The 26,933-nt window shown below is 35.0% G+C and overlaps 1 protein-coding gene across 50 annotated transcripts in view; it reads left to right on the forward strand.

The window, feature by feature from the left end:
- The window catches only part of MBNL1 (muscleblind like splicing regulator 1), a 204,458-nt gene extending 178,141 nt beyond the window's left edge, over positions 1–26,317 (forward strand). For 11 of the 50 annotated variants that reach the window (XM_021069664.1, XM_021069634.1, XM_021069635.1 and 8 more), the window contains 7 exons: positions 5,538–5,795; positions 6,964–7,017; positions 7,892–8,045; positions 16,384–16,419; positions 17,108–17,202; positions 20,255–20,329; positions 22,889–26,315. In XM_021069664.1, coding sequence (XP_020925323.1) covers positions 5,538–5,795; positions 6,964–7,017; positions 7,892–8,045; positions 16,384–16,419; positions 17,108–17,202; positions 20,255–20,311 — 654 coding nt within the window. In that variant the 3' untranslated portion in view covers positions 20,312–20,329; positions 22,889–26,315. Of the gene's footprint in view, positions 1–5,537; positions 5,796–6,963; positions 7,018–7,891; positions 8,046–16,383; positions 16,420–17,107; positions 17,203–20,254; positions 20,330–22,888 lie in introns of all 50 variants that reach the window. The other 39 variants (XM_021069651.1, XM_021069652.1, XM_021069653.1 and 36 more) reach the window with 20 other exon arrangements.

Here is a 26,933-nt window from a genome sequence, read left to right on the forward strand (position 1 = left end):
TTACATGAGGTCAAGTGACACCTTCTTAGTTAGATCATCTATAGAAATGAGGGCTTTCCTGTTGTGGCTTACCAGGTTATGAATCCAATTAGTATCCATGAGGATGTGGGTTTGATCCCTGGCCTCGCTCAGTGGGTTAAGGATCTGGCATTGCTGTGAGCTACGGTGTAGGTTGCAGGTGCAGCTTGTATCCCATGTTGCTGTGGCTGTAGTGTAGGCTGGCAGCTGCAGCTCTGATTTGACCCCTGGCCTGAGAACTTCCATGTGCCGCAGGTATGGTCCTTAAAAAAAAAAAAGAAAAAAGAAAAAAAAAGAAATGTGCTTGACTTCCCTCACCTGGTGGTAAAGAGGGATTCTACCCTCTATATTTTAAAGCAAACCTCAAATTGATCTTAACAGAAATCCTCTGAGGTAGCTGAAGTAAATGTCTTTTTCTTCACTTTTTTTTTTTAATGAGCTTCAGGTAGACCAAATTTGTACAATTACCAGACAACAGACTGAAATTAGATATCACATCATCAGATATTTATCTTGAGAGTTTAATTTCACAATTAACTGAGAACATTTCCCCTAATCAATAGAATTTTAAGATGTGGATATTTTAATTCTTTTTGAATTGAAAACTGATTTCTTTATATTAGATTGTTATATTTATGACCATTAATGTTGTGGCTTCTTTGATAAAATCACTGATTATCCAGTATTTCTTTTTATAGTGTGTTAGCTCAAACTTAATAGAAAATAAAATCCATGATGCTTATTATTGAACAACAGGTATATATTTGTCTTTGAATAAGCTCCTTAATATTGGTCATTAAGGTTTAAATTGACTTCCAAAAATATTACAGTAGACTGAGTATCCCTATTCCCTGTTACAAATAACCCTCCCTTCCTACTTTTGGATCTTATTCTCTAAAGATGACTGAGTTAATAACTAAGGTAAGCACAAAACATAGAACCTCTCTTTAGAAGAATATGCAGATGACTGTTTAGTTTTGAATAAATTTGAACATTGACCTTAATTTCCGTAAAATCCCAGGCCTTAACTTGCAGAATAATGATGAATTTTATACTACTTATAACCTGTATTATTTTGACCATTTTGAAATGTTTGTCATGTATTTAAAAAATCAGAGATCAAATAGCAAGAATTATTTATTTTAATCAGAATTGTATGATGTGTTTTAAGCTATCTGTACATTATCTTATTCAGTATTCACAATTCCAGAGCTAGAAAATATAGACATTTGATGTCACCTGAAATTTCTGATTTCAAACTCTATCTTTCACTCTCCCAGTGCTATTTAATCAGTAACAGAAGGTTTATGTAGAATTAACTCAGATTTCTTTGGGAATTTTTCTTTTGATTAATTTAAATTTATATTCCAAAGATTTTTTTTTTTTTTTTAGAAATGGAATTTAGTTCTTAAATGTTTTCAGCGAGGATTTTTATTGAAACTATGGTTTTTAGTTTAAAAGCAACCGCTTATCTATTTTCTATGAAAGTATAAAATTTACCTTATTTCCACAGCAAACTGCTTTAATACATATAGTACATGTAAGTATTTATACTTTAAAAACATTCTTTTTGATTGAAACATATTATGTGTTTAGCTACTAGATGAAATTATTTTCATCCGGGTTTGAAAACCACTTATCAAACTATGAAAAGTACTTATATTTCTTGATCCATTAATGCCATTTTTGCACATTTATCCTTGGAGAGTGATTTTTCAAGAAGTATGGTCATGAGTATATTCTTGCAATATTATTTCTAATAGGGGGTTATTGGAAGTAATCTAGATATTCTCTGGAAGAGTTACTTATGTTACCCACATCTATTTGATGGAATTTGATGCAGCCAGCAAAAATGATCACCCTGGACACTCTTTAGTAAAATGGAAAAAAAAAAAGTGCTTATGCTGGAGTTTCCATCGTGGCACAGTGGTTAACGAATCCGACTAGGAACCATGATGTTGCGGGTTCGATCCCTGGCCTTGCTCAGTGGGTTGAGGACCCGGCGTTGCCGTGAGCTGTGGTGAAAGTTGCAGATGCGGCTCGGATCCTGCGTTACTGTGGCTCTGGCGTAGGCTGGTGGCTACAGTTCCGATTAGACCCCTAGGCTGGCGACCTCCATATGCCGCAGGAGCGGCCCTAGAAAAGGCAAAAAGACAAAAAAGACAAAAAAAAAAAAAATGCTTATGCTATATTGTTAAGCAAAAACAGATCACCAAGTAACAGCCATACTATAATCACAACTATTTGAAAAATGTGTTCATGAAGAAGATTGGATGAGAATAGAAAAAAGAACCATAATGTGGCTAGGATTTTCAAATTTAATTTTATCTTCTTTGTCCCAAATTCTTTGTATGGTAAATTGTTCAGTTTCTTATCCTGATTTGAATTATGAGGTTAAATTTGTTGAAATTTTGTCAACTATACTTTGCTAATGTAATACTGAAACTAAGAGATTTCTTGTGGGGAGAAGCACAGTCTAAGTTTTCTTGACTTTATCAGAGAAACCAGGCCAAATCCATATTTAGCAGTGAAAGGATAGATCTCATTTTATTGATGGTGATTATCAGAGAAAAATCTGTTTGAAGAGCTTTGGGAACTTTGTTCTATTCAGAGAGGTACTCAACAATCCAGATGTACGTCTAAAGTTAGGTAAACTTCTCTAGCCCTCTGGCCTTGTAGGTTTCCCGAGTACAAATTTTCATAAGAGATTTTCTATTTCGTCTTTATTTTTTTCAAAGGCAAGAATATTGGGAGAACAGCTCTTTTAGCACTATTTCTTCTGTAACATTTCCCATGTTGGGGGAAACTTTAAGCTAGAAAATAAAAATTAGAAGTCAAAAATGTATATCATGCAAAAATAGTTGAAATTCTTGGAACATCAGAAAAGGCTGGATTTAGGACAAATTCAAAGCTAACTGTGAGTTATTCACTTCTTAAATATTTTTAGAATTACTGCATCCTGCAAGACAGTAAAGAGTACAAAATTGTAATAAACAAATTATTAACCTGTACAAACTGTACAGATATATGCATAAAGCAAATGGAGAGGGTCAAGGGACCTTAAAATGACCATCTTTATACAGCCTGACTTAAAGTTCACATCGCTGAAAATAAAAAGAACGTTGAGATGGAGTGAGGAATAAAAAGTCAAAATTAGCCCAGCACTCAGTTTATATTTTGGGAGAATGATGCTCAAATTTCTGTTACCAGCCCTGGCGTAGTTGTTTTCAGAAAATAACAGATCTTTGATTTTAATAGTTATTAAAGATCCTGCAAATAGACTACTTTTAGATCTTCTTTCTTGTCAATGTAGCAAAGAGTAAGAGAAACTGGAAAATAGAGTGTTAGTTCAGCTGTTGCCAGTTTCTTTGTGAGCACATTCAAAAAGCAAGAATTACCGAAGAGCTAACAGCAGTAGTGTCCTATTACAGATGGTTTCCTATTGGATGTCCTGCACTGACATAGATTTGCTTCAGCAGAAACATAGCCTTTTTGCTTATGCTGGGGTATAAATTTAGCATAATTTTTACATATATATATATATATACACACACATGTATATATATATATATATATATATATATATATGAATGTTTCTGTTCTCATTTAAGTGTGTCACACTTCCTATTTTGAAGCGTCTAACTTAGTAAGTGGGGATATGTGGTTTGGAAAGCTCCGCACCTGATTCCAGTGCTCAGCCAGAGTGGAGAACAATAGTTCTGGATAATAGCTTAAGTATTTTTGCTTTTCGAATTATAAACTCCTGGTTATCCTTGTTTTCTTCTGTCCATGAGGATAAATGAAATGATTTTTAAAAAATGGGATCTCCAGTAACTTTGTATTCCTAATATCTCTCAGAGTGTCTGGCATGGAGCAGTTATTTAATAATTTTTTTAAATTAAATAAATTGAGGTGGTGAATAGTTGGTTCAATGAAATGTGGAATGCAATGCTTTGCTAGCCTGAGGTTTCCAAATAGTGCAAGATGTCATTTGTAATGCTCTTTTAAAGATGTAGTGGATATAAATTATGAGGCCTTTTTAAAAGGAGGCACTTTTCTCAAAAATAGGATATGAATATAATAGGGGAAATACCTAGAATTAAATGTGATCTCTTCATGTACTTAAGTCCAAGAAAACCTTTGCTTTTTAAATTGCACCACACGGTTCCCATTTTTTCTTGATGAACTCCAAAATAGAGTACTTGGGGTCTATATTTTCTCAGTTTGTAAAAAAGATTTATGAAAAATAAAAAGGAAATATCCTTAAAGCATGAAGTAGGAGCATGAAAATATTAAAAGGACATTCTGGGTTTAGATGGCCCTCTTGTGGCAAAAAGGTCAAACTACCACGAGTGAACATAGTGCTGGGAACCTCTTGATTAGGGCAGGCACCATGGCAGACTTTAATAGTAAGAGTCAAGGTCAAGCAGACGAATGAGAAATAATCCATTTTCACTTTTCCTCAGGGACCTCATCCAAAATTAATAGATATAAAACAAATAGACAATAACAAAAACTTATCTTTTTCCATCAGCTGTATATAGCTACTAGGTGAATCTCTAATGATCAAAGAAATAGCTCTTGGAAACATTTTACAAAAAAGCTATCATTTTCTTTTTTATACTTTCACTTTTAATAATTTCAGATTAGCATACAAGTTGCAAAAATAGAACCAAGAGTTTCTGCCTATCCTGGTGCACCTAGCTTACCTAAACATTAACACCTTATATAAGCATATTATTACCACTTACAAAATGAGAAAATTAACATTGCTATGCTGCTCTTAACCAGTCTACAGAACTTAATCACATTGCACCAGCTGTCCTACCAATATCCCTTCTCTGACTCCAAGATTGTCCAGTCTGTGACAATGTCTCAATCTCTTTTCTGTCATGACTTTGACATTTTGAAATAGTACTGATCAGTCATTTTGCAAAATATCCTACCATTTCAATTTGTGTGACGTTTCCTCATGATCAAATTCAGGTGATGCGTTCTCAGCATTAGTACAACAAAAGTGATGCTTTCAGTGTGTCATATCGGTTGGTATGTGATGTCATTACGGGTGATACTAACTTTGTTCAGTTAAAGTGGTGTTTATGGGGTTCTTCACCATAAAGTTACTGTTTTCCCTTTGGTAATGAATAAGTGTATCACCATAATTTAAATTAGATATTTTATCATAACTAGTATCATACATGCATTTTCTTTCTTGTGGACATTTTACTAAAATGGGGTTGTAATTTTTATCCTGAACTAGCAATGTTTTCAAGTTATTTTATGGTTCCTTTGCTAATTACCTTTTCCCCTTTGACCTGTAGACATCTATCACCAGTCTTGCGCTTTATTTTAATTTTAATTTTTTTATTTTTTCCATTATAGTTGGTTTATAGTATTCTGTCAATTTCTACTGTACAGCAAAGTGACCCAGTCACACACATATATACATTCTTTTTCTCACATTATGCAGTTTAAGTTGTCCATGTTGACTCACCCCTGTGCACTTAATGACTTTGTAGGTATGTCGAGAGTACCAGCGTGGCAATTGCAACAGAGGAGAAAACGATTGTCGGTTTGCCCATCCTGCTGACAGCACAATGATTGACACCAATGACAACACAGTCACCGTGTGTATGGATTACATCAAAGGGAGATGCTCTCGGGAAAAGTGCAAATACTTTCATCCTCCCGCACATCTGCAAGCCAAGATCAAGGCTGCCCAATACCAGGTCAACCAGGCTGCAGCAGCACAGGCTGCAGCCACTGCAGCTGCCATGGTAAGTAGAGACCTCAGCTCAATCCTTGCTAACAGTCAAAAAAGCAAAGTGAACAACTGTATCTGACTACAAGCTATTCATTTATTAACCTTTTTCTTTTTTTTTTAATTTTTGCTGAAAATATGTTTGTTCAGGTATCCCAGACAATACAAATGAAGTTACCATTCACAGAAGTGAGGGTAACTCCTCAAATGGTTCAGATTGCTCCTACCCTTGGCCTAACTCTTAATTCTCTGTCTTATTCTGGATATAGGGTTTCTGAAATTTCTGCTTTGTACAGAACACCTGTCTCCTTTTGGTTTAACGATACTGCCATTTTCGGTCCTCTTATTTCTGTGTGCCATCTAATCAGCCATTGTTTTCCTTCGGTGTGTTCTTTTGCACATCAAGGCTCTTCTCTACATATATCTTGCTTTTAACCATAACAAAATCTGGAACTATTTAGGAGAACTGCTTCAACAAAATTCTTTTTAGAATTAGCTACAAGATTTTGAACAGTTTGCTATATAGATTATCTGAAACAATATTGTGGCATAAACAGAAGTGTAAAACTAGAGAAGCTTGACTATGCCATTATATAGAAAGGAGAAAGTCGTACTCCAGGAGTTAGAAATTGGATCATTTAGAACAGATACAAAACTAGATACTTAAGGTAAATTTTAATGTGATCTAATAGCTCATCTTAATGAGTCCATTTTTGTTCTTTGCTTAGCTGTTTTAATGTTGTCCATTTTTTACATAAATATATGACTTAATCATTAAAATATTCATAAAAACACTGTGGTATTTCATAGCACAGTAAAATAACCATGAGAGAGGTCTTTTCTGTGTTTGTTTATGGATACTTGAGCAAAAATACAGAAGGCAGACTCTCTCCTCCTCTCTTCCTTTCACTCTTTTTTTTTTTCTGTTAGAGTATCTTGTTTGTAATTAACTACAAAGAGGAGTTATCCTCCCAATAACAACTCAGTAGTGCCTTTATTGTGCATGCTTAGTCTTGTTATTCGTTGTATATGGCATTCCGATGATTTGTTTTTTTATTTGTTTTTTCTCACCTACCCAAAAATGCACTGCTGCCCCCATGATGCACCTCTGCTTGCTGTTTATGTTAATGCGCTTGAACCCCACTGGCCCATTGCCATCATGTGCTCGCTGCCTGCTAATTAAGACTCAGTCGGCTGTCAAATCACTGAAGCGACCCCTCGAGGCAACCTTTGACCTGGTACTATGACCTTTCACCTTTTAGCTTGGCATGTAGCTTTATTGTAGATACAAGTTTTTTTTTTTTATCAATTTTAAAATATATATTCCTTTTTCTGTTATAAAATGTAAAGTACAATGAAAAACTGAGTGTGGTTTCCTGACAAAACTAGTGGAAAGACTGTAATATAAGTACCTGGATATCCTACAATGAAAGTTTCCGGAAGCCCGGCAGCCCACATTCAGTTTGGCTACATTGTAGAATGTTCTAATGAAATACTTGAAGGACATTAAAAATGTATTTTTTGACTGTATATTTATGTACCTGTTTGGTTAGCATGGCTTTAGTGATAGAATTATTGACTTTTTGATATTTATAGTTCAGTGTTTAAGAAAAAAAAACTTGCATGCTCTGGGACATGTGCATGTTTAGGTAGATGTGGGGGGGAGGGAAAGAGTGGGATTAGTTTTTATTTTACCTGTTTCAGTCACTCCGTACAATTAACTATTAACATTGCTTATACTTGTCAATCCTCATGGAGCTCGCAGTGCAGCTTTTCTTCTTTTCCCAAATCAACGGCTTCTCCCAGAAAGCCTGAAGCATTATGGGACTTAAAACACTTTAACACATGTAACATGTGCTCTCGTACTAGTGGGGTTTTTGTTTTTGTTTTTTTTCCAGACAAAAATAATGCTTCTTTTAAAGCTTTTATCTTGCTTTTTTTTTTTTTTTTCCTTTAAATTTTTGTTTATTGGATGTTTTTTTCCCTTGGGTAGTTAAGTGCTCTGCTTCTTGCTTGCTCGTGCTTCCTAACAATTTTGGCCTTCAACTGATTTTTCTTTTTTCTTTTTCTCTTTTTACTGGTATTTGTTTTTTATACTCATTCACTAAACAGGGAATTCCTCAAGCTGTACTTCCCCCATTACCAAAGAGGCCTGCTCTTGAAAAAACCAACGGTGCCACCGCAGTCTTTAACACTGGTATTTTCCAATACCAACAGGCTCTAGCCAACATGCAGTTACAACAGCATACAGCGTTTCTCCCTCCAGGTAAGGGGTTTGAGTTTGTTAATAAACGACCCTGATGATCCCCTTAGAATTCTCCTGGTAGAGCAGATAAGCCACGCCCCCAGTTGTTTTTAGCCCTAGAGCAGGTGGAAGGTAAGACGGAAGCTTAGCTGAGGCATCTCCTGTGGTTTTCTGTAAAAACTAAGAACTTCAGCTTAATGAAAGGTGGATTAGAGATCAGTGATATTTTATATATTTATTTTTGACTGTGTAATTTGAAATTGAAATAGAGTTCTTTTTTTTTTCTCTTTCCTCTACACCATTATATGTCTGTCAAGCTATTTTATGACCCTTTTCTGCTGTAAGACCCCTTTGCCTTCATGATTCCATAGAGTTCATTTGAATTATATGAAATGACACTTTTCAGTTTTGATTTTTATTTTTTAGCCTTTTTGTTTTCAAGGTGGAGAATAAAAAACTGATTCTGTGTTACAGAGCTCTGAAAGAAAGTGCTCTTGTCAGTACCAATCAGTACATTGCTTAAAATTCTTGCTCCTGGGCTAATATTGAAATAGCCCTAAGTGCCCAGTGGAGTTTACATTTATTATTGAGTTATACATTTGTGGTTTCAGTTGATTTCAACTTAAGTCGCATAAACATATTCTAGAACTATGCACAAGGATATACAATTTTAAAACATCATCAGTCATTCAATTACCTGAAAATTTATTATTTTTACTCACTCTTCGTCTACTTCAGAAAATACATACTAAACTCCTTGTAATCTGGAATTCAACTACCTAGAGAGTCTAATTCCATTTTCCTCTTTACTTCTTAATCTTTCTAAGAAATTACCATGTATTTCTTTAACAAAATAATTTTATTGATTAAATTGATAAGTTTATGACTAAGTGGGTATGTCAGAGATCTGACCCCATTAATATATTATCTATGTTAACAGTATTTATAGTGCATTAACTTCAAAATGCCGCAAGGGAATGTGACAATTTGTTTTTGAATAATAAAATAATAAATTAGACTCACATTAGTTTTTATTGCTAAGCAGAACTTTTTATATGTCTTTGAAAATTAGCCATCCATGGGTAAAATATGTAGTAAAATTTGGGAAAGTAGAATATTCCATTAATTGAAAGAGCCTACCCTAGGCATCCCAGTACAATGATATTTATACTCATAAAATATTACCTATCGAGTTGCAGTTTGTCCATTTTAGAATAGAAATTCAATCATTTTGATCTGTAGCATAGTTGCTGCATTCTGAGAGAAAAGTCACATTTCTTTTAAGTTTTATATAAGATTAAAACTTTCTTTTCAACATATGTAGTTTTTCAGAAATTTCCTGAAATAACTTTCTTTGTTTTGGTATAAATTACCAAGCCCCTAGATTTATGCTGTATCTAACAAATCATCTTGCCATTTTTCAGATCACTATATAAAGTTTCAAGGGACTGTAGGTAACTACCGTACTTTGAATAAACTAAAAATTATTTTTGTCAGTTTAATTCATTTTATAAAATATTACCAAGAAAAATGATAGTTTACTTAGTTAAAATCTAAAAATAAAAACAAATCTAACTTCTTCCATCTATTATTTAAAGAAACCTAAAATAATCTATCTTATCGAATGGGTTTTTCATTAGTTTCTCCAGCAACTTGAATGTTGAGCAACTTGAGTCTTCAAATGACTGAAGACTCTTCTAAGTATAATCATCAATTGCATGATATGTATGACTCTGATTTATGACAGTAGTCTCTCCCTGCAATTTTTTTTTTTTTTTTTTTTTTTAGTCTGTGGATAGGATAGAGCTAGGTAAGGTTCATGTCAGGGAAAAACAATAAGTCAGAATCATACTTACCTCTCTGTTCTAAAAAATAAGCATTGTACATGTAAATAAAATGTGCCGTGGAGTTGCCTGGTGGCTCAGTGGGTTAAGGATTCCAGGTTGTCACTTCTGTGGCTCAGGTCACTGCTGTGGCATGGGTTCGATCCCTAGCCCAGGAACTTTCACATGCTGTGGGCACAGCCAAAAAGAAAAGTGCTACAATATTTTGAAATATGCTGAAAAATTTTAAGATATATTTGCATTTTTATGATGAATTTGCATTAGAGATACTCTGTTTTAATGTTTATAGTCAATATGATATGAAATTACTGCAATAGTAATGTAAAATAACACTCATTTGTAGCCCAGTCTTGAAGGGCTTAAGCTGCAAATTGACCTTTATTAGTCATACAATCAGAAGTAGGTACTGCCTCCATCATTCCTTAAAACTATTTTCATTGTCACATGTACCTGTGTGCCATTATGACATTAAAAAGTTAAAATGGATAGTCCATCTATACTTCTGCCACACCACTTTATCAGACAGCCAGAAAGGAAAGAAATCTAATGCAGAGAATGTAAATTAAGATACTTTGAGGGCCAAGAAACATAAACAAGTGAAGCATGAAATTAATTAGGAGCTTCGGGTCTGGGAGGCACTGGAGAGCCCAGGCACAGTCTAACGGGACCATCAATGTCCAGGCCTAGCTTCTTGTTGCCTCAGAGGATTAACTGCCCGGCAGGTTGTACCTGTTGTGCACTGCATACCCTTTGTGGCTCCATATACATCGTAGTCTTTGTGAACAAGGGATAGTTGTGTTTGTGCCTCGCAGAGTTAGTTGTATATAAACATGTACAACCTAATGAACTGGCCCTGGAGTTTTTCTTCATAAAGATCATTTTGGGCTTAATTATTAGAAAAATCACTTCTGAGGAGTTCACGTCATGGCCAGAGGAGACGAATCTGACTGGCATCCATGAGGACGCAGGTTCGATCCCTAGCCTTGCTCAGTGGGTTAAGGATCCGGCGTTGCGGTGAGCTGTGGTGTGGGTCGCAGACAAGGCTTGGATCTTGCATTACTGTGGCTGTGGTGTAGGCCAGCTCAGATTTGACCCCTAGCCTGGGAACCTCCATATGCTGCAGATGCAGCCCTGAAAAAAAGACAAAACAACAACAACAACAACAAACTAGTGCACTGGCTCTGATGACCAATGTTGCCAGATTAGATATTTTTTCAGATATTCTGGACATTTGGATATTTATATTTGAAATTTCTCAATTTTGAAATATGGTCAACTAATTTAATTTTTTAAATACCCTTTGAGAACTATAGAAAATCAATCTGACCACAAATTCATATGTAATCTCATGTATAACACTTGGGAGAAAAGGAAATTCATTTTCCACAGTCTAGGTTACTCTGCAGCCATATAGAAGAATTAGATGATTAGAATATCCTATCTAAGCACAATATTATAATTTGGAAGTTATATTCTGAAGGTTTTATTAGAACAGATTAGTAAACAGAAGTCATTTATTTTTTGCAGTTTAGAGTTTTAGAGCTCTGTAGTCTGTTGCTTTAATAATAGCTTGAGGACTATGCAGTTCTGTTTCATTGAAGTTGCAGCAAAGCATGGTTGGCTAAATCCTTAGAGCAGGTAACTCTGAATATAGAGGATGTTGCTGGCAAAAGATCAGAGCTCAGTGGAAAGCCAGCTAGCTAGTTAAGAAAAATTAGCATATACCATGACTTTTTGTTTGTTTCTTTTGCCTTTTAGGGCCATGCCCTCGGCATATGGAGGTTCCCAGGCTAGGAGTTGAGTTAGAGCTACAGCTGCCAGCCTATGCCACAGCCACAGCAATGCCAGATCTAAGCCACGTCTGCGACCTACACCACAGCTCACGGCCACACTGGATCCTTAACCCATTGATCAAGGCGGGGGATTGAATCCGAAACCTCATGGTTCCTAGTCGGATTCATTCCCGCTGCACCATGATGGGAACCCCTATACCATGACTTTTAAGAACAAACTTGGACTTATGTGACACATGCCTATCTATCAGCCATCCATCCATGTACACATTCATCTATTTATCCATCCATCCTTTTAAACACTGTCTACTCTTCTCTCTCTCTACTCTTCTCTCTCTCCCTACCTCCTTCTCTTCCTTCCATTTTCCATTTATCTATCCATCTACTCATCTCATCCATCTGTCCGTTCATCCATCTTTCCATTCATCCAATCAGTCCTATCCCACTGCATCTCCCCCTGACTCCCATGCCCCCCAAAAAACTATTTTGGACTTTTGTTTTTATACCTTCCACCTCATTTCAAGATAAATACAAGTAATATAAAGTTCACTTGAAGTTCTTTTTAAATATGCAGTCCCTTTTTTTTTTTTCCTTTTTTACCTTTACCCTTTAATAAGACTGTTATTCACATCAGGTTATGCATAATCTAGGGACTATTTATGTTGCAGGTATGAATTTCACTCTTGAAATTAGAGTGTATAAAAGATAACACTTTTGGAGTTCCCATCGTGGCTCAGTGGTTAAGGAACCCAACTAGCATCCATGGGGTGTGGGTTTGATCCCTGGCCTCGCTCATTGGGTTAAGGATCTGGCATTGCTGTGAGCTATGGTATAGGTCACAGACGTGGCTCAGATCACGTGTTGCTGTGGCTGTGGCATAGGCTGGCGGCCACACCTCCAATTTGGCCCCTAGCCTGGGAACCTCCATATGCCACTGGTGTGGCCCTAAAAGACAAAAAGAAAAAAAAAAAGATAACACTTTTATTTACATCAGTTTTATTTTCCTGAATTTAAATTAAGTGCACTTCTAAACTTTACTTTCACCTTGTTGGATAGGAATATAAGGCGTTACTGGGATACCAGGAAGCTATAGTCACATCTCCCCCTTTCTTCCTGGCTCTACTCAAAGGAAGGGCCTGTGTAATCCAGTTGCCTCTGTTGAGCTACCCAGTCTCCATCCTTCAGTCAGCACTGGTCACTGCTGATGTGATCCTTGTCCATGCTTACATGATCTCTTGAAGGCAGGCACTCCAGGGCTTCTCTGCCTGCCTTGGGTAAAGCATCCTTGCCTAAGCCCCTTAGCTTCACACGTAGGCCCCCTGGAAATCTTGCTGCCTGCAGGGCTATTGTGAAAGAACATACTACATGGCCAACTACCAGAGACCCTGCAGCCTCTTCAGAGTCTGGAGGAATTTTTACCCCTGCTCTCCTACGCCATTTTTGCCTACCCACCATCCTCAGAAGCACACCTCTCTTCCTAACATACTGCCCTCCATCAGTGTAGGTTTTTGCATTTTAAAGACCTAAAAATAAGTTTGCTTTAAACAAATTCAGTTTTGCCGTTCATGGCAACTCTACTAGAAATAAGGAAACAAAAGGCCAGGAAACTTTCCAGAGGGGCTGGAGTAAGAGGGGAGATGGGGTGGGGGAGTGTTTTTACTGAAAGAAAAGAAAACAAAGCTTTCATAATTTATCACTTTTATTATAATTAATGAAATTAACACAGATGGTTTAGTTGAAACTTAGCATAGTGATTATGAATCTGGCTTGCAAGTTTAAATACAGCTCTACCACAAGTTATAACCTCTCTGCACTTTCTTTTTTTATATATAAAAATGAGGATAATGCTGATAATTATTTTATAGTTATATTTAAATGAATTTTAGATGTAATTTGATAAAACACTTTCTTACAGTACTTTTACAGACAGGTCTAAGAATTTAGAATAAAGCCTGGAATGCAGTAAGCACTAAGTTTTATGTGTTATTTCCTAAACTCACTAGTGCAATAAAATAGAATTCAATAGGTTTAATAGAAACAAATAAATTCTATGAAACCATTACTTCTTTAAATATCAATTTTGAAAATACTTCAGTTGACTGTGAACTTTTAGTTCTAAATGATATAAATTATTTTTAGAAGGCTTTAAAACAGCTTTATACTCCTATCATAATACACCTCATAGGCTTCAATTACCCCATTTAATTCAAATCTCCAAACAAATTTCTATTATAATTATTTTTCTACCTATTTCTTTCCCTTGCCCTTGAACTAATTTTAACTACACACACATCTCATTTGTAAATTACCTTCCCAGTTATTTTTCTGCATCCTCAAACAGATTCTAAAACTTGAATTAAAAATCACAAAATTAAAATATTGCATTCCTCAGAAACACACTATTCTGCTCTGCAAATATCTTTGTAGGGGAATTTGAACTTGACAAATACATTCACTTAAATTTTACCTTGTGCTAAAAATTGAAGAAAAAAATTTTAATTGGCTATTTGTGCAATCATTATTTGTAAATCAACCCATTTGATGTAAAGATGGATATTACAGTCATTTCAAAAGTGATTTTTTGCTTTGGTAAGTGGGTCCTACAGCACTATGTCTTCATATTTGTGAGTTACTGCACCCTGGCTAGTATTTTCATTGCTGCCTTATGTTTATTTGCTGCAAATCCCTCTCAAAACTGTGTGCGTTGGTTATAATGGTAATGAGGTAGATAACTCAAACTGAAATTCAAATCATAAAAGCTTTAGGATTGTAGAGAAAATTAGGTTAACTCATTTTCGGCGTGTGCAGCCTTGATTATACAGGGGATGAAATACAATAGGCAAATTGCAGCATAATAATAAGTTTAAAACATATAACCTGTACAGTATTTAAAATTAATTCTTAAATTCCACATTATTCTTTTTCATGCATCTTTCCATCCTCTCTTTCCCACTCTTCCCACCCCACTATTAGAGGATAATGATTTCATAGGATCTAGAGTATTAAATTTTGCTTGCTCTACTGTCTCAAATTACCGTCTTTGTTATTACTGGTTTGTTTTTGTTGTCTTTCACAAGTCTTTTGACTCAGTAGTGGTAGCAAATGACAGAGAACTTCAAGTGTCTTAAATGATGCCTATCAGTTCTTTGAACACCACCTGAGAGGTTGCCTCCCTAGCTCTGTTACTGAGTTTAATCACTGATCATCATGCCCACAGGCTAATTGTGATAACAGTCTAATTGCAGCTGTTACAAGGATGCCAGTTAAGTAATCTGTGCTTCTCAATGGCAGCTTTGTTTTGTGGGGCCATCTCTGACAAGACACAATTGGCAGATATTTTTCTAACAAATGTTCATCCCAGATGCTGCTAGTATTTAAATAGGATGTGCCAAGATTTAGATAGAAATATAAAATCATTTGATATTTTAAAACCTAGAAGTCTAAAATAATCTCGTAGAAAGAACAGTAATTCAGTATGTGGGAAAGTGCCCTGTACTTGGTAAAATAAATTAGATTTTTCAATGTTTATTATCAGAGAGAAAAGAGACTGTATATGTAATATTAATTTTAATGTCATGGTGGAGCCATTGTGAACATCAGTGCTAACACTCCATATGCAATGTATATATCTTCCTTATCTCCCATCCAGGGTTTTTATTGAAGTCTAATTAACCATTTTTTGTATGTGAAATTTTGTAGAATACTTGCTATTCCAAGAAGTTCTGAAGAGTTTAAACCAGCAATGAAAACCAGTCTGTTTTCCCAGATACCTACTGAGTAAACCAAGACTATAAGAAAGTGTATCTCGGGAGTTCCTGTTGTGGCGCAGCGGAAACGAATCCGACTAGTATCCATGAGGATGCGGGTTCGATCCCTGGCCTTGGTCGGTGGGTCAGGGATCCGGCGTTGCCATGAGCTGTGGTGTAGGTCGCAGACATGGCTCGGATCCTATGTTGCTGTGGCTGTGGTGTAGGCTGGCAGCTATAGCTCCGATTCGACTCCTAGCCTGGGAACTTCCGTTTGCCGCAGGTGCTGCCCTAAAAAGTGGGAGAAAAAAAAAAAGTATCTCATCTCAGTGTTTTTCTTACATTTAAAATCCAAACTAAGGCAATGCAGAGGTTCCCTTTCTCTTTATGCATAATTTATTGAAAATTCCTGTACCGATAATCATAACCCCTTCCATGTCTGTGTGGTTGCTGCTACAATGAACAGGGAAATAAATAAAACCAAGGGATCAAAAATGAATGTTTGGTTTCATTACATTGTTAAGTCAGTTTTGTGCATTGAATTACTTAGCATCTTAATAATAAATTGCTCTAATTATTTAACATGTGCTCAATTCATATGTTAAAGTCAGAAATAGCAAAGCCACCAGATGGCCAATAACCAGTTTAAACAAAACAAATTACAATATTATTTTTAAAAGAATTAAGCAGGTTTCAATTTTTTTTTCAAAATACTTTTATTTATAGGCAGCAATTAGTAGAAACAAAGTGTACCAGCACACAGTTAAACTGGCTTTTATTCTTCACTTGAGACTAGTTCTAATTGATCACTATGCTATTGTATGATTTGATTGTGCTGACAGTTACATGCCACTGTTCCCATAATAACAATTTTTCTTCTTTGTTCAAATGAATTTCCTAATTACACGTGTGATGGGATGTTTTAATTCTTTTCCCTTTTCAAATCCACCTTCCTGTTGCAATGCATGATGGGCAGGCTCAATATTGTGCATGACACCCGCTACAAGTGTTGGTAGGTGCCAGCTTTGTTTCTTGATTATCTTAAACCTATGGTGCACCTCACAGCCCCTCAAAATCCACTGCTCAGTTTAACTTGTATCTATTGGGCAAGTCCATTTCCCTTTTACTAACACCTGTCAATTAAATGCCATTTTCTATTTAATTGACATGGACTCACATAAATGTTTTCTTTACACACAAGTTTCCTTTAGTCACCTTTGGTGGATTTTGATTGGACTATGAGTTCTGGTGTGTTTTTTAAAAATCTATCTCATAAAAGTAATATATTGTATATTTTTATAACAGTAAATAAGAAAATATACTTTTATTCAAACAGATAATTGTATATATGATGTAAATACCTGTATTTTGACTTAGGTTTTGAATGTCTGACTATGAACACTATATAAAATTCTTATTTTTGACTTAGCAAATTAAGCCTGTTTGTGTCAATTTTCTTGATTTGATGGTAACAAGCTTTTTTTCCCCTTTTTTTTCTCTTTCATCCCCCTTCCCCTTCTCTCCTTGGAATGTTGTCCTGCTTTGCGCTGTGATTGCATGTCACTCGCTGGTGGTGATGTCCCGTCACATGGCTTATTGCTGTGATAAATACCATGCCCAATTATCTCCTCCATGCTGCCATGGTTTCCATATTGCTACACTCTTCTGTATGTTTGCTTATATGATTTTCCCTCCGAAAGTTCCCATGGTGCACGGTGCTACGCCAGCCACTGTGTCCGCAGCAACAACATCTGCCACAAGTGTTCCCTTCGCTGCAACAGCCACAGCCAACCAGGTTTGCTAATTTACAGCTTTGTTTCTTAAAAACCGACTCTAATAGGGCTCAATCCAGCAGCCCTTACGCACGTGGATTTCCCATTGAGGTCAGTGGGAATCGTGTGTCCGTGAGGGCTGTAGAGGGTGCTTTAATAGCATGGGGTTTCAAAGATACCTCTTGTTGGCCTACACATTCTCTCTATGATGAGCAGCAGAATGCTTTTATGCCATTTATAAGTGCTCCAAAGTTGTCGCAGCTCCATTTCTAAAGCTACTAAAATGATAATTACACAAGCAATTCTCATCTGGTTTCAATCAATCATGCAGGTATTTTGACCAATTGAAAATACATAGCATAGTGTATACAGATGTTGAACTATGATGCTGTACACCTGAAACGTACATAAAGAAAAATAATTTTAAAATCTAGGAGATCTTAAGGTTTTTGTTATAAGCATATGATATATACAATTTCTTAGTTCTTGCCTAAATTCTTAATAAGAAGCAACATATTTAAACGTGTTATATATGCCACAAATGACCACTCTAGTAAAAACACTTTGTTACAAATTCCCTAAAGTTATTTGACAAGCAGATTGCATATTTGAAATAAATTATATTTGTGACTAAGTTTTGATTTTCAGTGATTTAAGTGAAAAAATAAAATTCCTAAGTGCTGTTATTTCTGTAACTACTCAGCATAAATGTTGGAGGGTTCTGAAAGAAAAAAAAAGGCATTAGATGTGGCAAATTGAGTCATTCTATGTTCCATACAAGTTTATGAAGTGACAAGTACACAAGATATTTTTAAGTAAAAGGAATCCGTTTTAGAAATTTAAATTTTATGATGTGATTATTCAAAAGAAAATGATTATTAAAATATTTAAATTTTAAATTTTGCATGAATTCAGCCAGCATTTTCTGCTCCTATTTAAAATTATGTCCTAGAAAATACTGGTTGAATTAAAATCAGATTTATATAAAGTAGATTATAGCTTGAATATATAGATATGTTTGCTATGAAAGCAAATTTCAATAGGTTAATAGCACATGAAAAAATTCTAGGGCCAAATTAAATTTTAGATAACCCACAGACCAAGGTTATATGTAGCCAAATGAATCTCAAAAGAGCCAGTATCTGATGGGAATCAACATATTGCCCCTTGGAGAAAGAAGAACAGTTAAGTGCATCTGAATTTGCACTCATTTGCAGTCATTTGTATAAAGAGTAGCCACCCTTGTTTCTACAGTGCACCGTGTACCACTGAAGAAGAGCTGTAAACTATTAGTATAGCCATTAAAAACTTTCAGAAGCAGCATGCCAAAATGGATGTATTTGAAAGTTTCAGACAAGCTCTAAACATTTCTTGGCAAAAAATCATTAGTTTTTCTGAAGCTTGTCAAAATAGTCCTAGATTTATGCTAACACTCAGACTCATTTACAAGAATGCTAGATTGTGCATATGTGGCATGTTAGTAAGTAATCTATGGCAGAAGTTTCTTAATGGATTCAGTGCACTTTGTTGAAGGTGCAGATCAATGATGCTCAACTCTCTTGCGTGTTACCATGTATGACTATAGAATTGCTGGTGTAAGCAGAACTACAGCAAAGCAAATTTCAACATGTCCTTGGCCACCTTGGTTGTAGGGGACACTTTACTTTTTGCATTGTGCTGTGACCATTTCATGCATAATCTTGGGTCTTTGTACTGTTTTACAACCAAAAGAAAGAAAAGGGGATGGATATATATATCACACATATATTATATCTACATATACATACATATGTATATGCCTACAGTACATTAGCAATGCTGGAAATAGCTGATGCCACAAAATGCAGCCTGCATGCATGCAGAAGTTTATAGCTGGCCCTTCATCTGCATTGATTGATGTTGAAGGTCCTTGGTATGTTTCGACAGCCCCATCCTTGATGCTTCTACACTGTTGGGTGCAACATCCTGTCCTGCAGCAGCAGGAAAAATGGTATGAGAAGCTTCATTTATGCTTGGAGCACATTTTCGTGCCATTTGCCAGTGCTGTAAAATTGTGTAAAGATGTCAGCCTGAGAAATGGAAATAAAAGAGAGACATATTAATTTACACTCCAGACTGTGGATTGTAATATGTTGAATTAGTCTAGGACATCTAAATTGAAACAACAACAACAGAATGCCTTCACGGATGTAATTTCACTGTTCTCCCATCAACCTTGCTGAAATAGAATTACTGCCATTTTAGAGATTACTGCATTTTTACTAAGCGTAGAGGAATTAGGTGGGATCACATACCCAGAAATGGGTCCCTAGTCTTAGAACCCATGCTTTTAGGCCTCTGATTGTCTTCATCTGTTGTGCTGCCTCTTCTGAGTTAGCAGACAGCATTCCGGGGTGGTGGAGAATCAGGCTACAGATTGGAAGATCTTGGCTTTTGGGACGACTGAAACAAGTCACCTATCTATTTATTGGTTTCTTACTGTGGTTTTTTTTCCCTCTCTCTCTCTCTCTCTAATTCTCTTGTGCATTTAAAAATAATACAGTAAAATGTGCAATCAGCATTCAGAAATATGTCCTGAAGTAGACTTAGACTCTTATCTGGGTCTTTTGAAATACTCCTTTGTAATTCTTACCTGGTGTTTTTCATTTGGGAAAAAAGTCAGACGTTGTTAAGTAAAATGAAAATATAGAAATTGGTTGCACAAAAATAGGCAAGACATTTCCTCCTTTGATTTCTGGATTACTGAATAACTGAAACCACAGGTGTGTGTGTGTAGGCCAACAAAAAGGGCTTCTTTCAATTACTGCTCTGCATGAATTTTTTATAGTTTTACTTCTTTTACTTCCTAAAATCTGTTAACATTTATAGCATAGTACTTAACACAAAGATTTTAAAAATGAGTTGCTACTTTGGCATTAAGTTTACATTAACTTAGTGTTATGTTGACCAGATAAGGACTATCACCTCACAGCTGAATTTCACTTTTCTTAAAAAATTTAATATTGAAATGTTTTCATCTTTTGGTTGTTGGCTTGCCTGCATGGATCATTCATTAAATAATTTTTTATTTGCTAGATACCCATAATATCTGCCGAACATCTGACTAGCCACAAGTATGTTACCCAGATGTAGAATTTTCATCACTAAACAGTAAGTTCCTTATGTGATATAGAGTGTTTCTTTTTTAAGATAATAATTGTGTAATGTAAGAGAGTTTTGCAAAATTTCAAGGAAAATATTTATACAGAACTCACAATTTTATCTTTGGTTATAAGGAATTTTATCATATGGATTTATAAAAAATATGTTACTGTCACTTAAATATGCATAATACTTAGGGTAAATTAATTTTGTTTTTTATATTAGAAATAAATGCAAGCATGACAAGAAAGAAGTATGATTTTAAATAGAAGGTGTAGATCAGAGGTTGGCAGACTTTTCTCTAAAAGACTAGATAGTAAATATTTTTGGCTGTGTGGGCCATATGGTTTGTGTTGCAGCTGCTCCTGCCATGCCAGTAGCCAGAGGCAGTACGTAAACAAAAGGGTGTGCTATGTCCTAAGAGAACTTTATTTACAAAAATAGGCAGTAAGTAGGCTAGATTTGGCTCACAGACAGTAGATGGTTGACCCCTGGTGTAGGTCAACATTTATTGTATTTCAAATTTGTTTTGCTAAATCCTAAATGAAAACATGCTCCTTCTTTAACCCCATGCTTCACCATACACATGGTCATTAGAATGTAGAGTATGACTTTAAATAAATATATCCACATACTTACATATATGCACAAACACACATCTACATACATATCCAGATAAACTTGAGGTACTTCAGAGTAGTCACCTTGGAGGATCATATAATTCTAAAAATGATGCCATTGTTCAAATAGCTTAAATGGTTTGAAAGCCTTGTGGTTTCTGCAGACACATTAACTTAGATACTTGCAAAGATGGCCATTTTTCATCCTTAGAAGCTATGTTCTATTCAGTATGCATGTATTCAAGTTATCATAGGTGCTCAGAAGTATATTAGGTACTTATTTTTATATTTAAAAAGAGCCATGATGGTTAAAACTGAATCTGGTTAATAAGATGGGTATTCATTCTTTTTGCTTCCATTCATTCATTCATCTGTTCATCCACACATTTACAAATGACTTTTTGGTGCTACTATGTGTTAGTTACCAGATCAATGAAATAAAGATGAGTAGAGAGTGAGACAAAGATGTAAGTTCCAATACTCTGTATTAAAATAAGATAGGTTTGAACAAATTTCTCTTGGAGGAAAGATGAAGGAGCAACTCTTCCTAACAGAGACAGAATTTAAGTGAATTTGAACAGTGAAAGTTGTTATAGAGAGAGGAGGGAGAAAGAATTAGGAGCCTTATAGAAGGCGCAAGGTATTGAGTGGGGAGATGTTGGCAGAAAACCAGTTCGGAGGCCCTGGTGATACTAAGCCATAGTCCGAGCTGATCAAAAGTCAAACCCATGCAGAAGAAGAGTAGACAAAATTTAAGAGAGAGCCATTTAAGAAAGAAATGATAGACTCATTCTGAAAAGTCCTACGAAGACATGCTGCAATCGTGAATTAAATCATTAAAACTGATATTTGTCTATTTCATAAGCTCCCTCAATACAGTTCTGAAAATTAGGTTTATTACTCTGAACCTCTGAACAATAGCCACGTTTTGAATAAGTATATTGCTTTGGAGTGTATAGGTTTGGAAGTAGAATTCTCCTTTTGACATGTTAAAAAAAAAACTGTTTCAAGCTTTTACAATCAGTTGGGTATGTTGTGTATATATGTAACAATGTTCTATTTCTTAGTAATAATCTACATTTTAAAAATGATACCAAGTGGCTTTAAGTTCATCAATGAGCAAAACAGTGTATTTGTATGGGTCGAAACTTAGGCTCTTTAATGTTCTGTTCATTCATTCATGAGGAGTTGCAGTACTTAAACTAGTTTTGGAATGCAACAAAGTGGTGATTTTTTTCATTCTTAAGGTTGCATTCCAAAGCATAATTTAATATGTAACGATTCTCTGATGGGAACAAATTTCATGTAAAAACTGGAACTATTAGTTCACAAGTATATTGTAATATAATTTCAACCTGAATTCATCAAGAACATAAGGAACAATTTCTATTTTTCTTGGCTTTAGGGGGGAAAATCCAAACTTGAAATTGTCCAAAACAGTCACTTAGAGTAACATTCTTTTATTTTTTTCCAAACACATTCTGTACTAAATCAAGCGCCGAAAGAGAGCAAATTGTATTTAGTGGAATTTTTGCATGGATTTTAATTTCGTGGGCCAAATCCTGACTCTTGAAACTTATTTAACTTTAGAAGGGAAGTAAAGTGAGTTGTAAATTCTGCTCCACAGTGATAGTGCTAAAAAGATCTCTACTTCCTTATGCTCCTTGATTCTGCAGATGTATTTTACACTCTGTGCTTAGTATTGGGTGATACCTGTGCAGAGTCTATATAATTTTATTAAGCTATAGGTGTCATTTTATTCTCAAAGGGATGCTAAAAACGTTCAGGTCCATTTGTACTTGTGAAGTGGTTTGTGTTTTTACACAATGATACAACATACATATATTCACTTTAAGTCAAGAAATGTGATTTTCATGTTGAATATATATTGGATACTGCTTTTAGATATTGTCTGTTTTAACGAAGATTATCTCTTTTTCCCTTGTAGATCATACTAAAGAGGAAAGGACAGTGTGCTTGGTTAGAGTAAAGGACGAGGTCATTAGCCATATTGTATATACCGTCAAGCAACACACACAAAAACCCCTCAGCCACAAGACATCCACATATTGCATGTTAACCAGAAGAAAAGACAACATGGAAATCCACTGCACACTGTTGCCTATACACTTTGTACATTTAATTGATATTTGTGCTGAGGTGATATTCCTGTCTAAAAGAACAACATTGTCTTTCTTTTCTAGCACAGAGTGATGCATTCAAATATGCAGACCTAATTAGTTTCCTATCTATTCATGCCATCTTGAAAAGACAGACTATGGTGTAACCATGATTCTATTATGTATTGGTACGTCTGTAGACCAAGGTATAATTTTTTAAAAATAAGTTTATTTCTTTCAAGGTTTACAAATAACAAAGGTGCACCTTGTATTTAAAATTGCCATTATAGATGAGAGCGTGCATGCACAGTCATTTTTGTTTAAGAGTAATATTTTTAATGTAATAGATTTTAAGATGTGGTGAGGGAGGGATCTGACAGAGATGAATGTGCCAAGCAAAACCACAACTGTGTATCTTTTAAAGCACATCATGGCTTTAAGTACCATGTTGTTAAGGATTCTCATGAAGTGCCATAGACTGTACATCAAATTAGAGTATTATTTCTTCAGTGTTATTGTTTTCAGAGCCACATTTTGTTGCTTATTTGCTAGTACTAATCAGTCAAAGGGCACCATTCTTTTTTTTTTTTTTTTTTTCTTTTTTTTTGGAAACCAAAGCTGTCTCAGAAATGGCCGATTTAACTTTACAGTAACAATAGACAGCACAACACAAACTCTCTCAATACAGATAAACTCACACATACTGGAGATATATATAATAGATATATAGAGAAAATTATTTTAATGCATTGTAGTGTAATATTTATGCATACTATACTGTATAACATGTTATTCAAAAGGGATATGCCATTTCTGAGACACGATAACAAAAAAAAGTTTGAGGAAATTATTTTGCTTCTATTTATAGCTCTGTCAAAAGTCAAAAGACTCTAAATGCTTTGCAAAAATGGTTTCACATTTGCTTAAATGCTTCATCACAGTCACATTTAAAATAGTGACTCTAAACAAAGAAGAAAGCAGCACTGTCATCAGATGCATGATAAACCAAAATATGAAAATGGGAAATGTTTAATTAACCTAGTAATTGGGTGGGTTAAGTACATGGGTGACTTTTATATGTGATTTGTTTTGTTTTGTTTTGTTCAGATTTACTGCTTATAGCCTTAGAAAGCCTTTTACAAAATTAAAAAAAAAATAGATGTGCATTCAGTTTTTAAGAATGGATTCATCCAAAGGAATTCCTTTTTTTGTGGTTTGGATGTTGCAGCTAGTAAAGGATATTTTTGCTCTGTTCAGCAGTTCTAAAAATTGCTGAAGTAGGGGCCAGGTCACTGGTAGTTCTAGTGTGGAATGGGAGAAGTGAAAGTTCAGTTATAGAACTTTCCATACTTCCAAGTTTACTGCAAGTTTTTATGCTTGAGAGAGATGCTTTCTAATATAAGACTGATGTGTTGATTTTACTGATTGTACTGTACATCTATTAAAGCCTTAGATTATTACATTACGGGTTGGAACCCATACCAATGTAATTTCAATCGTGTTAAGAGAGTAATGGTGACTCCACATGTTATTGTAGTTAGTTACATTATAGAATATTACTTATTTTTCTTGTTAAAATGTAGTTTTTCATTTCCTACATTTATTAGATTTCATTTTCTATTAACAATTGAATACCATTTCAGTTTATAGACTATTGTTTTGTTAGATTTTACCGATGAATTTTTCAAAATACAAAAAAAAAATTAAAGTAGTTTTTCCTTCATAACATACTCAGTTTTGAATTACATGTAGTGTCATATGAATATTCGTATTGTTAACTAAATGATTTATATTTTACTGATTTAATATTAAAGTGTAAGAATGTCAGTCATTGTTAGTTCTTGTCTAGTTTTCATTAAAAGAACAAAGATCTTTTATATGGATATCTTATAAATATATAATCATTGCTAAGTAAGAAGTTAAGTTGTTGCTATCGCAACAATCCTGGCAGACAATTGAGTAATATTTTGATGATTTATTTTGTTTGTAATTAGTTATTATAAGAAGATCTAGATCCTAGATATTAGAATAAAATTTATTTTCTACTGTATCCATTTCAAATGTTAAAGTATTGTTTAATATTTTTGAAATCCCTGAATATCAGGCCTTGTTATAAATAAGCTGCATAATCAATAAATAGAACAAGGGACTTTTTGTTGATAATCCAAATACTCAAAGTTTACGTAATGAGAATTATAGCGTGTGTGCAAACTCTTGAGGGTTGATTATGCTGCAATTTAGCATGTTGGAACGTCTAGAGAGAAGGTTGACTTTTTGCACTTCTGTATATAGTCAAAAGAGAGAAACCTGTATAATAGTAAGATCTTATTTTGAATAAAAACGTCTATAATTACAAGGAGTTTTGTTAAGGCTAATAAAACGACAGACTGAGCAAAATTGCTTGCAAACGTGGCACAGAGTTAGCACTCCACACCCCTTCAAACATGTTGCTTTGCTTTTTGTGGACAGCTTGTAGTTTGCCAGGATTTTTTCAGCTGGAAAGATATGCCATCCTTCCGAGATCTCATGACTGACAAAAACTCCATTGGGCCAAATCTGCCTGAAGATCATTACCAAAAATAGCAGGTACTTCAACCATTAAGGTGAAATCATGGATCAAATATTCCTTACATTTTTCAAAACTACTGCATGTTTAAAACTTCAACAAAACAAAACAAAAAAAGAACTATACTAAGGACATATACTATTCAAATCAGTTTCTGCCAATTTCAGTGGTTTATTGTTCACACAACAAAAGAAAAAAATCTTCAAAACAAGCATTGACTTTCACAAAATTTAAACCATAAACAGGCAAACCAAACAGCACACCGTAGCTATAGTTGTTATGTGATTGTTTTTTAATTGCTGTAGGATCCTGTTCTTTCAGCAGGTGAAAAAAAATAAAACACAGTTCAAATTTCACGGTTTTAATTTTCAACTCAGAAGCACTCAAAAAAGCAAATGTGATAATGGGCACTTGTTTAATGAATTAGCATAGCCAGCCTTCACTCCAGCTGGTGATAATGTTGCACTTATCAGCAACCCTACCGCTTTCATCTGCTGAAAGGACAGATGTGCTTGGTTTTACTATTATGTAATCACAACTTACTTTCTGCTTGTAGTTGCTTAAAATTATGTATTTTGTCTTGGGCTGCAATTTGTTTTATGCTTATTTTATTATTACTGCAGTAGTTGACTTTGCTGTATGGAAAAATAAAGTGAAATTGCCCTAATAAAACTTCTCTTTCTTAAGTATATCTGTGTATCTGAGATTGAAGAGTCAACTACATTTGCGCCTTTCCAGTATCCACGCATGTCTGTCTGTAGGAACATAGTGGTCTGAAAATTCATTTTCAGGTGGTAACTGATGGCAAGAAAGGCTTTCTCTATCTTTCCCACTGGCCTTTGATACCAAGAGGGAGAATTTGAATCATGATCTGTTGCCATCCTCTGCCCAGTGTTTTCTGAAAAATCTCGTCCTCCTTTCCTCTGACACTTTAAGTGCTGTTTGATATATTTTGGGTGCAGGAGGGAAAAACCCTAAGGGAAAAAAAGAAATCCTCTTATCAATTCTAAATCACTGTCTTTCTGTAAACGAAATTGTATTTGCCTGACTGTCCCAGGAGACTATCAGGGTATCTAAGAGAATATTTCAGTATCGATAATGATGACACTAGATTCAGGAACAGCTGAGCCAGACCACGACATGACTCACTGTGTGTGTGTGTGAGAGAGAGAGAGAGAGAATTTTTAAACAGTGAATTAAAAATTCAGTTGAAACAAGCCCTGGTATCCCATATGGCTTTACATTTTGCAATTTTCACAGAGTCAGTGAAAGCCAAAGTTCCAATGTGAAGAAATGTGCTCGTTTGA

Source organism: Sus scrofa, chromosome 13 (genome assembly GCF_000003025.6).
Source record: "Sus scrofa isolate TJ Tabasco breed Duroc chromosome 13, Sscrofa11.1, whole genome shotgun sequence".
Lineage (NCBI taxonomy): Eukaryota > Metazoa > Chordata > Mammalia > Artiodactyla > Suidae > Sus > Sus scrofa.